The 17330-nt window shown below is 31.9% G+C and overlaps 1 protein-coding gene across 2 annotated transcripts in view; it reads right to left on the reverse strand.

The window, feature by feature from the left end:
- The window catches only part of LOC129912757 (uncharacterized), a 91359-nt gene that overhangs the window by 2222 nt on the left and 71807 nt on the right, over positions 1 to 17330 (reverse strand). For both annotated transcript variants that reach the window (XM_055991154.1, XM_055991155.1), the window contains one exon: positions 3184 to 3925. In XM_055991154.1, coding sequence (XP_055847129.1) covers positions 3184 to 3925 — 742 coding nt within the window. The remainder of the gene's footprint in view (positions 1 to 3183; positions 3926 to 17330) is intronic.

The following is a 17330-nucleotide window of genomic DNA, read 5'->3' on the forward strand; positions in this document are numbered from 1 at the left end:
TGGATAATGGACAACTGTTATTGGTCTAGATCAGTGTTTTTCAAATTTTTTGAGTTCACGACCCCCTTGAGATGAAAAATATTTTGGCGACCCCCTCTCACTATAATGTGTCAGTATATTTAAACAGCTGTGTACACTGTACCCGTTCAAAACACGAATTACATAATACTATGTTTCCACCTAGCCGAAATCCGAGGTTTAGCTAAGTAGATTTAGAATAAATCTCGAGATTTATTCTAAATCTCCGATTGAGGGTAGGTGAAAATCTTGGATTTAAGGTATGTAAACCCAAATCAGCGATTTAGCAAAGTACATTTAGAATTAATCTTGAGATTTTTCTAAATCTACTTAGCTAAATCTCGTATTTATAGGGTAGGTGAAAACGTAGTATAAGATTTTACTTATTCGCGAAGAAATTTTTTCCCGTGTTGCATATACTCATTGCACATTGCTCTTCCTGCTTACACTAATGGAATGTGTTTGTACCACATGTTTTAAGAAAGCTGTCGCGTGTCACGACTACGAAATTATTTGGACAAAATGTTTTGCTTTTTGTAACGTTCCAATGCTTTGATCGGCAACAAAAAAGGACTAGTTACAAAATTGAAACTCAAAATGCCAAACTCTTCATGAACACACTGTTTTCTTCAACGACAAAATTCTTGCATCGAAGAAGTTACTACCAGGGCTACCTTTGCGCCTCTGAAGAGGCGTTTTTCCTCTTTTTTTCACCCAATCCGCTTTCCCTCCACTTTTTAAAAATTGTCAACAAATCCCTCTTTTTGATATTTTAGTTCCTCTTTTTCCTCTTTTTAAAAATTATGTTCGTTTGATTAAAAAAAATTGGCATATTTCTGAAAATCAAGGAAAATGTGACCTATACCACTTTCAATTATAACTACTCAATTGTAAAAAAATATACATCGTTACTGTTGTTTAGCGCTGATTTGATTTTAATAAGCTTATTTTTGATAAATTTTGTGTTCTTTTTTGAAGAAATTATGCACAAGCAATGTTTTTATAATATTCTGTTTTTAAAATTGTATGAACATAATACAATTTTAATTTTAAGAAATTGTGTTAAAAGGTTTGTGTTGCGGTTCGGAAAAAGCGCAAATGAGGTTATTCGTGTGACTGTCGTACTTAACTTATTTTATTTTCACATTTTTTTATTGGGACCTCTTTTTTTAACAAAATCCTCTTTTTTGGCCTCTTTTTGAAAATCTACGAAGGTAGCCCTGGTTACTACCTGCAGAATTAAATGATGCCTAAAGATGTGATCAAAGAAGTGAACTTTATAAAAGGTAAGGCCTTGCAAAGTCGACTGTTTAGGATTGTATGCGATGAAATTGGTTCACTCCACGATAATCTTTTTTATCCCACAGTTGGCTGTCAAAGGGAAAAGTACTGACAAAAGTATTGGATTTACCACCTGAATTATTGGTATTTTTTTTTTCAACATTCAAAATCTAATCTTTTTGACTACTTACACATACTAAATAAAAGCCTACAAGGAAGAGAGGAAAACAATATAACTGCAAAAGACAAAATCAGAGGTTTTCTCGGAAAACTTCGGTTATGGTTCGCGTCTCAAGCAAACAAATTTGATTCTTTTCCCTGCGTTCAAAAAATTCTTAAGGAAAATTCATCGAAAGAATCAGTATTTGCTAGCTCCCATTTTTCCCTCATAGTACCGAGTTTATTAAATTTTGAGATCAAATTATTGAGTTACTTTCAAGAAATGGACTCTGAAAGTGAGAATCATTGTATATAAATTTTTTCCCATATAATTAAAAAAAAAATATATTTTCGGTAGTTCAAATAAAAAAGCAAAAGTAAAGCCTTTCAATTTGAAACTTTTACAGAAAACTAAAATGCATGTTTACCAATAGATGTCGCTAAAAAAATTCCACAATCGATTCTACTATAGAAATTTATGTTACTATCTCCAATGAAACGTCACTGAAACTAGATTAAAATAAAAAATGGTCGTGTCTAAGATAATTAAGAGACAGTGTCTAGGATACAGTTTTGCAGAAAACGTAACTGAAACTGAATTAAAACAAAAAAGAAAACCACAATGTTTACATTTTAGTGGCCACTGAGCAGGGCCGGCCCTATCATATGTGCAAGATGAGCAAAGGGCGCAGAGCTCCAGGGGTGCAAACTCACAAGAAAACTACATTCATATGTTTTCATTCTTTTATTTATATTTTTTTTTTAATAATTTTGTTTACTATGTCACTATCAAATAATTTCTAAACATGCGAATTAAACCATTTTATCATTTTCTAAAAAAAATTCTTCGTATAAGTACCAAAATCAACGCCAAGAATAAATTAACTCAAACAAAAAATATTCGAACTATCTCCATACGCGCAAGATTTGTATTTGCCCGTTTCACTCGAAAATCCCCATACATTGTATATAAATTGATATACAAAGTGAGAATGTAACTAAGATGGTATTCAAATCCTTTTTTGAATAATTCGGTTGAATTTGCTAATCCTGTCTGTAAAACTGAAAGAAAACCTTATAGATTTAGCTGCAGGTGGCATGGTAAGAATGGATAGTATTCTGAGCTAGCAAACAAAGTTTGGCAGTTGTTAGTGCACTTCGCCACCTCATACAATGTTGAACTTCAAAATTATGAAGAGAAACAGAATTAACTTGGAAAACGATTTAATCGTTTTAGTATCAAAGATCAATCCAAGATTTCAACATTTATTAAAAAACATACAAACACATTAATCGCACTGAGAAATTTTTTGGTCTTTTGTTTTTATTTGCCATAATTTATTTTTTTTCATCAATATTTGGCTTGGGGCCGCGACCCTCTTAGGAACTCTTCGCGACCCCCCAGGGGGTCGCGACCCACACTTTGAAAAACCCTGGTCTAGATAAATCTTAAGAAATATTGCGATGACTTTTTTTTAAGTTTTGAAATGGAGTGTATTTTATTTTTAAATTTATCTTTGAAATTTTTTTTCAATAAATTCTTAAACTGAGCTTCAAAAAATTGGAAATTGAAATTGGAAAAAGTTCCAGTAATTTGAATCCCTCTAAAATCCGAAAACGCCTTGTTTTAATTTGTTCGAGGGACTACAATTATTTTGCAAGAATAAATTTAAAGTATGAAGTTTCAAAAAAAGTCAGTTTCTAATTTCAATTTCAGTTACTTACTTAAAGAAGTTGACGGCATTTGCTGATTGCTAGCTCCATAGTAAAATGCTGCTGGGGGTGCCTGTTGAGCTTGTTGATGTTTTTGGCCACCAGATCCAAAATATGGAATAATATGTGTTACCATGGCTCCACCAACAGCTGAAGTTTGTACGCCCTGAGATGCGGTTAAATATGGGGTTAGAGGTACGTAATGAATTGCACTTTGCCCATATTTTTTATCTTTGAGGTCATTTGCCGATGCCGATTGTGATGGTGACCCTGCACTTTGAGCATATATAAGTTGTATCATCTGAGCTCCATGTAGTGGGAATGTTGAAGCCAAATTTTGTTGGTAGTGTCGAATATATTCAGCAGGAAATGCAATGGCATATTGATTTTGGTGATGGGGTTGTGTAGGCAAGGGTTGCGCACTTCCTCCGTAATTTATGGGAATAGCTAATGGCGCCGGCGGATGGTGTCCTGGTGATGTCGGTCTTGCGTGATTTCTTGCTTGTGCGTCAGGTGCTTGGTATGATGCAACTATAAACGGTCCACGATAAGCACTAGAGGCATACTGTGAACCACCTCCATAGCTGGGCTTGTATGAACCAGAAGCATACTGATTACTTTTTTCGGCATTGTTTGCGTTTGCAGCTCTATAAGGCATGCTTCCACCGTTATCATTGATATCTCTATTGTTGATAGTCCCATGTTCATACCCAGCATTGATTCCAGTTCCAGCATCAGGTTTATTGAAGGATAGCTTTGAAAAGGAAAAAAATCCTATCAATAAGTGAAGATTTTAATTTACGAAACTGCACTTGGAATTTATTTCATGACATGAGTTTTATTTTATTTTATTTTATTTTATTTTATTTTATTTTATTTTATTTTATTTTATTTTATTTTATTTTATTTTATTTTATTTTATTTTATTTTATTTTATTTTATTTTATTTTATTTTATTTTATTTTATTTTATTTTATTTTTTTTTTTTTTTTACACTTCAGAAATTTTATTTTATTTTATTTTATTTGTTGTATTAATACTGGGCCCTAAGGCCCACATAAAAGTTGTTTTACGGTAAACAAAAATACCAAAAACTCAATTATAAAAAACCAAGCTAAAAAAAATAAGAAAGGTAAAGGGTTTTCGATGGAGGTGTATGGGGGCATATGGGAATGATTAGTGCAGTAGAGTATTCCGAAGAGTTTGTTCTAAGTGGCGATTTTCTTATAGTCCAAGAGCTAGTGGCACATTTGACTAAGGTAGCTCTTGTTAGGCTGAAAATTCGTATATTGGTAGTTTTTAGCATGCTTAGTAAGAAAATCTTGGTCTGGCAGGCCTCAGCGGTGCACATCATATATATATATGACCTTGAAAGTGTAATTTTTTTGCCCAAAATTTGACTTTGAAATCGATTATTTCAAAAAGTATTGATTAAAATAACTTGATTTAAAAACTAATATAAAGTGTAATATTCTGCCTTTTGAAAAATGTATCACTCATAACTGCAGGTGTTGCCGTCGTTTGTAAATATATTTTTTTTTTATTTTGAGTTACTTTTTTAGAAAATTGCCCCTCCCTCCGAAACGGGGGGAGATAGACCCCCCCTTCCCGTAGTAAAAAATGCTTGCATTTAACTCCTCTACAAGAATCCGTTACTAATTTTCCCCGCCTTAGTTATCGTAATTTCCCCAAAAAATATAAAATACAAAAAAAAAATTTGAACCAAAAATGGTTTTCTAAGGCGGAGAAAATTAGTAACGGATTATTTTACCTTTCTCGTCATCGAACCAATTAAAAATTTGAACCTTTATCGAAAAAGCGCAGGCACTCGAAAGACGCGATGCCCTCGTTTGACTTCCATATAATAGTAGGAGAGCTAGTGGCACGTTTGACTAAGGTAGCTCTTGTAAGGCTGAAAATTCGTACAGCGAAGAGCGGAGGGGAGAGCGAAGACTTCGAGCACAGATAATATATGTACATAGGTAGTTACAACTATAGTATCTGTGCTTCGAGGATTTGTGTTTAGGTTGATTTCTCGTATAGAGAAGCAGAGTCAATGGGCTATATTCATAGTTCTTTCATAAGCTGTGATTTTGTCGCTTCTAAAAAAAACTGGAGTTTATCTTATTCATAGAAAATTAAGACCCACCTCTCCTATTTTTTATAGAAAGGAGCTGCTTCTAACATATGTAATACCTTTAGACTCCAGTCTAAGTAAAACCCGGTTCAAAAATATGACTATTAATATGGCCCAATATTTCCTATGACCAATTGATGGAAAAGAGTATGTCGGCTATTTGGCTAAGAGTTGCAATCCATTTAGATTCAGACGGTCATGGTAAGTGGGTAAGTCGGCGAACTCCACAGTCGGATCACTAGTGTGAAGCAAAAACGTGGGATAGTTATGATCCCCTCGTCATCGAGATCATAACAGCACCTAGAAAAGGAAGAAGATGGAAAGGGGTGAGTTGAATCTGCCTTCCCATAAAGCGAAACGAATACATCTTTTTTGAACATTTTCAGTTCTATGTGAATGGTATTCTTCAAGAGGTGACCAAACTAGGGAAGCATATTCAAGAGTGGCTCTTATGAGAAGAATTTTTAAAGAATCTAAGAATTTGAATAAATCTATTTTTATGTATATACTAATATTTTGGTGACATATAATTTTTATGGGTTATCAAGCACTGAAATGACATTTAGAATGTGTATGCGTAAAGGTACCAGCATTTTTACTTGAAATAACACTTCGCACATGACAAATATTATGTTTATTAAGGTGGGTTTTGATTTATTACTCCGAAAAATCGATTGCTAGACACCTCTAGAATATACACACCAAATATAAGCTCTTAATATTAATGGGAAGGTCCTCCGCTTCGCAATTTTCCATTTTTACATCAAGCTTCTAATAAAAAAAAAATCATTTTTTTTTTAAGGGGTTATATCTAGTTGTAAGTGCGAAAAAACGTTCTTTTTTGCGGATTTTTTGTGAAGAGGCATTTCATTATACAAAAATAAAGAATACATGTACATATAGCAATTTTAATGTATAAAAATAATTCGCTGTGTATTTAGAAAAATATTGGGTTCCGTTATTTTTGTAGTAGATCTCCTAGACGACCTCCAAAAAAAGCTGTCTGGAGGTGAGCAAGATATCTCTGATACAAATCACCCAAAATTGAAAAATCCAAAACATTCATTTCCAGGATAGACAAATGCAGGTAATGAACGAAGGAATAGTCAAAATTTTTGACAAAATGGCGGCTTCTTAAAGACAAAAATCGTTTTTTTCACGAAAATTTACACTTTAAAATGGCATAAAAAATCCAATTATTGTCAAAAACCTTTTTCCTTCGTTCATTACCTGACAAAAGTATCAAAGAAAATTCAGTAAAAATTTCAAGCCGATCGGTCCAGCCGTTCCGGAGTAATCGTGCTCACCGCCAGACACATTTTTTTTGGAGGTCGTCTAGGAGATCTACTACAAAAATAACGGAACCCAATATGTTTTTAAATACACAGCGAATTCTTTTTATACATTAAATTTGCTATAGGGATATGTATTCCTTAGGTTTATATAATTAAATGCCTCTTTACAAAAAATCCACAAAAAAGAAGGTTTTTTTTGCACTTACAACTAGATATAACCCCTTAAATCGACTTTTTAGCAAATTTCTTTACATATTCTTGTAGAAAATTGAACGCTCTACAAAAAAGACCTTAAACACTTTTTTCGTTTATCTAACCGTTTAACAGATATTTGAGGTCCAAAAATCGAGAAAATCCTTAAAAATTCGTTTTTTGTTCTTAATTTAGCGTTTAATCCCCTACAAGAATATATCTTGTTAATTTGAAAGTAATGAATTTTCAGTGAATTAGAAAATTTTGAAAAGTAAAAAATGTTTTTATAATATTTTTAAATTTGACCTCGAATATCTTTAGAATGGTAAGATTAATGAAAAAACCTGAAAAGACCTTTTTTGTGGAAAAATCTATTTACTACAAGAATATGTCTTGCGTGTTTGATTATTATAATTTCTCAATTTGTTACAAAAATAAAAACAAATCGACCTTCGTCGATTTGACGAACACTAATTTTATTATTTATTATCCTATTAATGTTATACTTATTTGTCCTATATACATTTTTGTATGCAGTAGGACAAATTTTATACTGGCTCCATTGAAGTTATGTTTTTAACACAAAAAAATTGTGCATAAGTCCAGTTGCGCATAGTTTTATGTTATAATTTATAATTTTTTCAAAATTTGACCTCGAATATCTTTAAAATGGTTAGATTAATGAAAAAAGATAATAGGACTTTTTTTGTGGAACAATCTATTTCCTAAAAGAATGTGTCTTGCGCGTTTGATTATTATAATTTCTCAATTTGTTACAAAATTAAGAACAAAAAACGAATTTTTAAAGATTTTCTTGATTTTTGGACCTTAAATATCTATTAAACGACTTAAAAAAACTGTTTAAGGCCTTTTTTGTAGAGCGTTCAATTTCCTACAAGAAAAAAAGAAATTTGCTAAAAACTCGATTTAACAAACTTAATCCATTTGCTAATACCAGGGGCGAACACAGAAAAAAATTTCGGGGGGGGGGGGGTTCAAAAAATTAACTAACTATTTTTTTTTATTATTTGTCAGCCCTGTTGTGATTTTTACGTGGACAATTTTTCGCCCGAAATATTTTTGTTCGTCCAGAATCTAAAAAGCTTTTGCAAGCTGCATCGGAGCGAAATCAGCATTTTCCGCTTAACTGGTTTTTGTTTTTCACTAATGTTTAAGTGAGCCGCTAACCTTGCATTTTAACTAAAAAAAAGTTCAAAATACGAGGAGTTTTCGGGACTCGAACAACTTGTCGCTCTCAACTCACAATAGAGGAAAAGTGAAATTTATCGCGGTTTTGGCGTTGTGTCGACGATATTATCGTCGCTTGAAAAGCAAAGTGTCTGTTGCCAACTTAATTCGGAACTAGTGCGAGCAGGGTCTTAAGGTAGTGGGGGGCTGACATGGGACTCAACCACCAGAATGACTTAACGAACAAACCAAGCTCTGTGAATTTTTTAACTGCATAAATGGTCCAAAAACGGAACATAGACTGACCAAAGAAAATACTCTTCCGGTTTAGTTTGGATGCAGCATTGAAGAGGGTTTTCTTCTGAGTATAAATCTCGATATTTTGAGAACGACTTGTCACACAAAAAATTTGGGGAATACATATAACAAGTTATCGCATTCTTTTTTTTTGTCAAAAATCAATTTGATGCTTCATAAACCAAAAAATTGCCTGATCACTGTTAGCGAAACAATAAACATAAACATAGGTACATTTATATTTTGTTAGTTAAAAATGTTGGTTTTAAATCTTTTTTCATCCAGGACCCACCAATAAATCCACATTCACATAGCGAAATTATAACATAATCTACTTTATATTATTTATTACTGCTAAGTATTACTTATTTATCTACTGCTTAGTACTTAACACTACTTTGAACGACTTTTGTTAAAAAGTTAAAAGCTGCTTTAAGTACTTAGCAGCAGATAAATATTCCCAAAATAACGCATCTTTTATAAGTCCTGAAGTTTGGGAGTTTCAGCAGCGAGTTTATAGCTTTGTTTTTTTTTAACAAATTTTTTTTTTAACAAAAAAAAATCGGGGAGGGGGGTTTAACCTCCAAAACATAGTTCAAAATTGTCTCAGGTTATCGCAAAAGTCTCTTCAGTTTAGCTGGCGTTTAGAAAAACTTCTGAGCTTCTGGGCTCGAACCCACGATGCCGGCTCTGCAGTCAACTACCTTATTACTTTTTGCCATGGCCACCTGCTGAATTTTATATTTTTCGGGGTTTAAATAAAATAAAGTTAAAAAATTAAAATACAAATAAAAAGTTTAAATTGGTTTTAACTTTAAAATGGTGAATGTTATCATTTTTGAGGAAGAAAAAAAAAAGCAATGAAAAACGTAGATTTCACTATTTCCCAAAGTGTCAAATGATTACACTATGACAAAAACCAACTTTTAAGAAATACTTTATTAGTAAAGTGGCATATTTAAGATATAGGGCACTCAAAAACAATTATTCGCCTTCAGTTGTCTACTGGCGGGCGTCAATTGAACTGAGCGAGTGTTTTTTTTTCTTATTTTAAGCCTTTCAGTCATTTATAAATTATGTTCTTTTGATAAAAATACATACCTACATAACATCCAAGCTTTCTAAGATCAAGAATTAAAAAAATCCTTCTTTCTTTGTTGTTAAATTGATTGAACATTATTATCTACCTATTTATTTCCATTACTAGATGTTGTTTATTATTTTTAGCAATCTGCTTTTGTAGCATGTACATAAATTAATATGTATCTTAACTAATTACACATAATATTCAAATTAGCATTTTTATGTACATGTATTAATATACATATAATTTTGTTATAGTTTTATTTCCATATTTAAATGAAGTTTTATTAAAGTATTTTCCTTCAGTTAAAATAGTGTTATTCTTTAAATTGTTAACCAATTATATGTTAATGTCTCAAACGATTTTAACAACTTACTAACTCTTAACATTTTACTAAAGTTAAAATCAGAAAATGGCTGCTTTAGTAACTTGCTTAAGGGGGGGTTTCCATAACATTTTAATGGAAGATGGTTGACTAATTGTTGTATAACTTTTGCAGTTTATAAGATAATCTTATGAAACGTACTTTTTTGAAAAGGTAATAAACGTATGAACATTTTTGCATCATTTAAACATTTCTTTTGCGATTTTTATAAGGGTCGAAAATGATTTTTTTCCTGCAAATTTAGATTGAATCAGAATTTTGGTTGGGGCACCGTTGTTTATAAACTTTTTATTTTTTTTTTTGTTTTATAATGATCAAATGTGTTTTCATGCAGTACGTGTAACAGATTTTTTTTTTTTTATTAGAAAAAAAGCTTCGTTAATTTGTTGTAATTTCATGTTTTTTTACTCACTCTTCTTAGAATAACTTTACCGTTTATTAGTGTTTTTAGATGAAACATAATAAAGTGAAATTAGGAGAATCTAATAAAATTTTTAAAATTTAATTTGAAGTTAGTTTGAACGGTTAATTTGAAGGAAATGTGTCAAAATGCACTTTTTTAACATTTTAGTCTTGGGGCAAAGCGTGATTATTCTTTAAAATGTTTTTGTATTTTTTAATGAGAAGTTAATAAAGTTGTTCATGCAACCAGCTTACCAAAAAAAAATATTTTTTTTATTTATTTGATTTTAATGAACCAATATTTGCATTCTGTTTTTGAGGAAGGGGCAGTCAAAGCATCCACATTTTATTTTTATTATTTTTTTTCATTATATTTCAAAACAGTTTCAAAAAATATATATATATTTTTGATCACAGTATTTTTAATATAAATTGTTGAAAAAGTGTCTATTTTAGCTTTTTTTACTTTGAAAATTCCATTAATCACGCACACATACAAACCTAGTTCAAAAGATGCCACTGCGGAAGCTGGCGCTGATGAACTCGAATTAGTAACGATGAAACGCAAAACTATGATACGCACGACTATGATACGTGTAACGATGTTACGAATTCAAATAATACGAACTTTTTTTTTGTGTTGTTTTTGATCTGGCAACAGTAAGAGGAACGTTGTGAAATAATGACAATAATGAAACACAAGATGTCGTCGGTTCAAAGGAAAAACTCACTAAGTGCTACTGAAATCCTATGTAGTTAGTGAGTTTTTCCTTTGGACCGACGATGTGTAATCAGATTGGTCAAACATTAATAAATAAACCAAGGAGAAGATGGGATTGGTTGAAATTTTTTTGATGAGGTTTCAGAGAATATGTATGAATACGAAAAAGAGGTCTCAGGTCAGATGTATATGTACATGGGTTTGACAACTCATGTTTGTAGGAATAATTTTAGAGAAGAAAAGAAATAAAACTGGAGGGATATGCTTCCCTTTGAGGCAACTAAACTGGTACAAAATAATGTACATTTGGGCTTTTGTGAACCTTGTAGGCTCTGATATTATGTGGAAATTTTTTTTCGAGATTAGGGTAGGTACTGTCCGTGCATCTGTGGGGTTGAAATTTTTGAAGGAGTTTTATGTGAGTTTACATTTTTTTAATGTAAGTACCCCGCATCAGTAGATGTACTTCAAACTTGAAACTTTGCTTTATGAGACGTTGTATGGGTTTTTTTTAACAAAAAAATATGTAGAATTTTTTTTTCCCGTAAAATATTCTACATGCCGGTAAAATAATTATTGGTATATAAATGAAGCTAATTGCAATATTGCTGTGATTGAATGGACTCTCGGTCTAACAATAAAAGCACGCATTCGCCCGAGTGTATCTTCTAGGTGCCTACTATGAAATTATGTAGGTACCTACAAAAAACGTTTTATAACATCATAACATGATTTCTTAGCGCAATAAGTTCGAGATGTTAAAGGACAACGGCAAATTGAAGGTGCTACCACCAAGCCTTATATGTGGAGCTAAAGGTATTCCACGGGTCGCAACGCAACCCGCTACCGCTCTGACAACCCACCTTTTTTGTTTAAAAAAATTTTTAAAACTTCTCATGTAAGTTTTTAAACTATCAAGCAAGATTTTAAGTCAAAAGTAATTCTACCAATCTAATAACTTGACATATTACAGTACCTACTTAAGAAAAAAAGACGCAGCACCACCCTTTGAATTATTTTTAAAAAACAATACCATAAAATGGCTTTATTTAAATTTTTTTTTAAAACTAGGGTTTTGGCTTTACAAAACAGTATAGCACATTTTTGTTGGTCTAAGCGTTGATTTTTAATAATTTATTTTTCAAATTAAGTCATTTTTTTTTTAATTTGCTCCTCCCCGCTAAACGAGACGAAATAAACCCTCCCCTTCCGTACGATATTTTTCTTGTCTCGACCTAATCCACACGCTCTAGATTTTTGGCACATTCCTCGATTCCTCCTGAATCACCTTGTATAATATACATATGTATCTACCTTTTACATATTTACTTCTTAAACAAATTAAGAAAAGGCTCTAAGGCTCCTAAAACTTTTTCTTGTGATTTTTCTCAAAGCAACTAATTCTTATCCTCAGACCATTTAAAATTATAATAAGTATTTCTTATATAAAGTACCTACTTACTTCTTAAAAAAAATAATTTTACAATGTCCTGAATAAAATATAGGATACATTTGCTTTGGGAGCAAATACATGCGACCCATTCACGGATTTTATTTATAACGAAAAAATATGCAGACCCTTTCCGTAAGGAGGTTAGTTCCTCACTAAAAAAAAAAACAAACTAAAGAAACAAAATGTTCACATTTCGGTAGATTCCGCAAGGTGGGGGTTTTCTTTAAATTTAAATAAATAAAAATAACCAGCCAATAGAAATTACTTTTCAAATACATATTTAAAAATGTTCGGACCTACAAAAAAAAATTCAAATTTCTTATTGGTGATTGCTTCGATAAATAAATAACAAAAATGAAACTCCCCCACCAAATTGAAACAACTGAAACTGAAATACAAATTTGTTTATTTTTTTTTTAAATTTTTAGTATGTCTCTGACCTCTTTAGCAAAGGGTGGTGCTGCGTCTTTTTTTCTTAAGTAGGTACTGTAATATGTCAAGTTATTAGATTGGTAGAATTACTTTTGACTTAAAATCTTGCTTGATAGTTTAAAAACTTACATGAGAAGTTTTAAAAATTTTTTTAAACAAAAAAGGTGGGTTGTCAGAGCGGTAGCGGGTTGCGTTGCGACCCGTGGAATACCTTTAGCTCCACATATAAGGCTTGGTGGTAGCACCTTCAATTTGCCGTTGTCCTTTAACATCTCGAACTTATTGCGCTAAGAAATCATGTTATGATGTTATAAAACGTTTTTTGTAGGTACCTATATAATTTCATAGTAGGCACCTAGAAGATACACTCGGGCGAATGCGTGCTTTTATTGTTAGACCGAGAGTCCATTCAATCACAGCAATATTGCAATTAGCTTCATTTATATACCAATAATTATTTTACCGGCATGTAGAATATTTTACGGGAAAAAAAAATTCTACATATTTTTTTGTTAAAAAAAACCCATACAACGTCTCATAAAGCAAAGTTTCAAGTTTGAAGTACATCTACTGATGCGGGGTACTTACATTAAAAAAATGTTAACTCACATAAAACTCCTTCAAAAATTTCAACCCCACAGATGCACGGACAGTACCTACCTAAATCTCGAAAAAAAATTTCCACATAATATCAGAGCCTACAAGGTCCACAAAAGCCCAAATGTACATTATTTTGTACCAGTTTAGTTGCCTCAAAGGGAAGCATATCCCTCCAGTTTTATTTCTTTTCTTCTCTAAAATTATTCCTACAAACATGAGTTGTCAAACCCATGTACATATACATCTGACCTGAGACCTCTTTTTCGTATTCATACATATTCTCTGAAACCTCATCAAAAAAATTTCAACCAATCCCATCTTCTCCTTGGTTTATTTATTAATGTTTGACCAATCTGATTACACATCGTCGGTCCAAAGGAAAAACTCACTAACTACATAGGATTTCAGTAGCACTTAGTGAGTTTTTCCTTTGAACCGACGACATCTTGTGTTTCATTATTGTCATTATTTCACAACGTTCCTCTTACTGTTGCCAGATCAAAAACAACACTAAAAAAAAGTTCGTATTATTTGAATTCGTAACATCGTTACACGTATCATAGTCGTGCGTATTATAGTTTTGCGTCTCATAGGCGCTTTCCCGTTTTTTTTTTTTGTTTTGTGTTTACATAATACTTTTTTTTTGTTTCCTATTTTCTCACTCAGGCAGGCAGAAATCATTCATGAAATTATGAAGATGCTGCAGAGAGTAGATATTTTTTGCAAGATCATTATCTTTGTTTTTCAAAAAGGGTTGTTTTATTCTTGTTGACTCTTGGGTTTTTCCTAACAATTCATTTCGTGTTTTAGGCCAGTCATTATATGCATTTGGAAATGCAAAATGACCGAGAAAGCTAAATTTTGGATATGTTGTAGAGGATGCTTAAAAAAGCTTAACTTGAAGTTTTCGACCAAGATTTCCTATGAGCTTTTTCCGCCATTTTGAAAAAAAGGATAAAATTGGTTTTTTGATAATAACTCGGCTATCTGACGAGATGCGAAAATTTTACAAGAAGCTTTTTTGTAGCTTTTAACGAGTTCTACAATTCATGCATACACATTTTTTGTGTATCATGAACCGTTTTCGAGATATCGATTAAAAAAGTCAAAAATTTAGGACATGCCATTTGTTTTTTGACAAAATCTATTTTTGGGTGATGAATATCGAAAAAATTATTAATATAAAATTTGTAGACCACATTCAGACCTACAATGTCGTATTTTTATATTGTTTTTTGGACAAAAATTACGGCCGCAAAGTCGTTTAGGCCGCGCCCACCACCAAGCAAGCCGCCCGTTCGGTTGTAAAAAAACAATCATTCATGTTTTTTAATGTTTATATTATTATATCAGTAACACATGCATACAAATGTATGTATTTATTTAATAAATAATGAGAAGAAGATGGCAATGGTTTTTTTGTAACCGCAATTTTATTAACCAAAATTTTGTAAATACAGTATACCGGCTTTTTGTGTTGATTTTGCATTTTGTAATTTGCTTCAATCTCTATATTATTTAGTTCATCAAAATTGCAATTAGAGCAGTGCCAAAAATTTTTGAAAATAAAAAAATTATTAGCAGCATATGGGTGGTTGGAAAATTTAGGATAAATGGTATATCAAAGCGGAAAAATAAATTGCCCACAAACTAAAGCGTTAAAAGCTACAAAAAAGCTTCTTGTAAAATTTTCGCATCTCGTCAGATAGCCGAGTTATTGTCAAAAAACCAATTTTATCCTTTTTTTCAAAATGGCGGAAAAAGCTCATAGGAAATCTTGGTCGAAAACTTCAAGTTAAGCTTTTTTAAGCATCCTCTACAACATATCCAAAATTTAGCTTTCTCGGTCATTTTGCATTTCTAAGCCGTTTTTTTCCGACATAATGACTGTCCTATTTATAATATCGGACTCGCGCGTGCGAGATGACATTTTTGGGTTTTTTTGTGTCAGCTAAATTCTTTGCATTGTGTAATATTCACATCGCTCGTGCGGGGATATAGGTAAAGGATTAGATATGTGGGTACATTTGTAAGTATGCACTTGTTTGTGTGTAAAAATGTGTATTGGCATTTGACATGTACATTTTACACAATGATTGATTTTCATATTTAGGTTGATTTCTGGGTTGTATTGTTTATTATACTACACTCGCGCGTGCGTACGGGGTTATATATAATATAAATGTGTCCTTTTGTTTTTCATTGTCTTTGTTTATATGTTGTGGATTCGTTTTTTTTTTTGTAGGTTACCACAGGGAATTTTTGCCATTTTAGGTGTAATATTTTAGATATAAGGGTTATATACCTGAGTGTATTTGTGGTTAGAATGCACTTGATGGTATTTATAGAAATAGTTTTGCATTGGATTTTCAATATTTATTTATTTAGTCTAATCCGAATGCGGCCTAAGTTTCAAAAAATAAGTTCAGGAGAAACTTTTTGCGGCATTCTCCATGATCATATTGTCATACAAGATCTCGAGTCCATCCTCAAACAACATACACATAAGAACCTAAACTTTTATAGGTATATTATATGTAGGTAAATACGCGAGTGCTAGACAAAAAATTTCTCAACGAAGAACAACTCAAAAGTGAGCAAGCACCTGAAAATCAATCCTTCTGCGCATCTACTCATATTATTATACACAAACACACTACACAAAGGATACCGTCAAGTATATTATATCAAAGCACCCACATAACATATCCTCTACCTGCTTCTCCGCTGAACAACTATAATTATTATAATTATAATTATTATTATATAATGCAAAAAATTTCTCTGATACACAGAAAACTCAATTGCCATCCACAACAGCAATATGAAAACAAGTTTCTTTTTCATTTCAAAAATAAATAGGTATACACTTCAGAAATCTTTCATGAAAATATAGAATTTCAAACCAGTTTTCGTCCACAAACACCATATCCATATAAAGATCTATGTGTACCCACATCCATTTTCATGTCACCCCGCACGCGTGAGTGCGATGGCGATGGCGATCTCATAAAGAGACAATGAATGAAAACGAACATCCTGAGAGGAAAAAAACAGAGAATTCGATGGCGAGAGAGCAAAAAATATTCACTAATACATACAAATGCTTTTACATGAGATCTGAATTCGCAGAAAAAGGGAACCCAGCATTGAATAAGAAGTACAGGAAGGGGTGTATATCACACCTATAGAGTTGGCGAGTGAAGCCACAAAAAAATTAAAAAAAAAAACAATTTATATAAACTGTCAAAAATTTTATATAATCTGTCAAGTCTCTCACGAGACCAGTTACATTTCTGTTGGCGCCCCTTCAGTGAACAATATATCTGCACTCCGACCCTTTACCAATACATGTGCATCTGTACAACTCACACTAATAAAAAGCGGCTTCACTTATTTTGATAAACACCCCATCCTGTACTTCTTATTCAATGGAACCCAGTCTTAAATCAGCTGATTTCAGTCTTCAACAGATACTATTTTATAATTCCTTCATTTAATGTTAATTTTAAAAGTAAGAATTTCAAACAAAGTTTCTTTAATGCACGATTTAAATGTACATTAATATTGTATTTAATGTTTTTTAGTTTTTTAGTATAAAAAATTTGGTTCATCTACCATAACTTTTAAGGGTTTTTCGGCAGTAAGTTTGCAACTGTTATAATAATATGAGTTGACAGATGAAAAACCGGTATAAATTTTTCCAGAGACGTCAGATTGTCTTGATTTTAGATTTTTTGGAATCAGTATTAAAAAATACCTTGAAATAATGTATCATATGTGTATATAATACCATAGCCTATTTTTGCTAATTTTGAAAATCTCCATTTCGCGATTTGACCTTGAAATCGCGACAAGCGAACATGAGATTTTTCTAGACTTTTGAAATATGTTATAGAATGGCAAAAGGAAGATATTGAGCAAAAAAAATTTCTACTAACATTCATTCCGAGATTTACCCCTTTTTTCTCCC

Source organism: Episyrphus balteatus, chromosome 2 (assembly GCF_945859705.1).
Source record: "Episyrphus balteatus chromosome 2, idEpiBalt1.1, whole genome shotgun sequence".
NCBI classification, from domain to species: Eukaryota; Metazoa; Arthropoda; class Insecta; order Diptera; family Syrphidae; genus Episyrphus; species Episyrphus balteatus.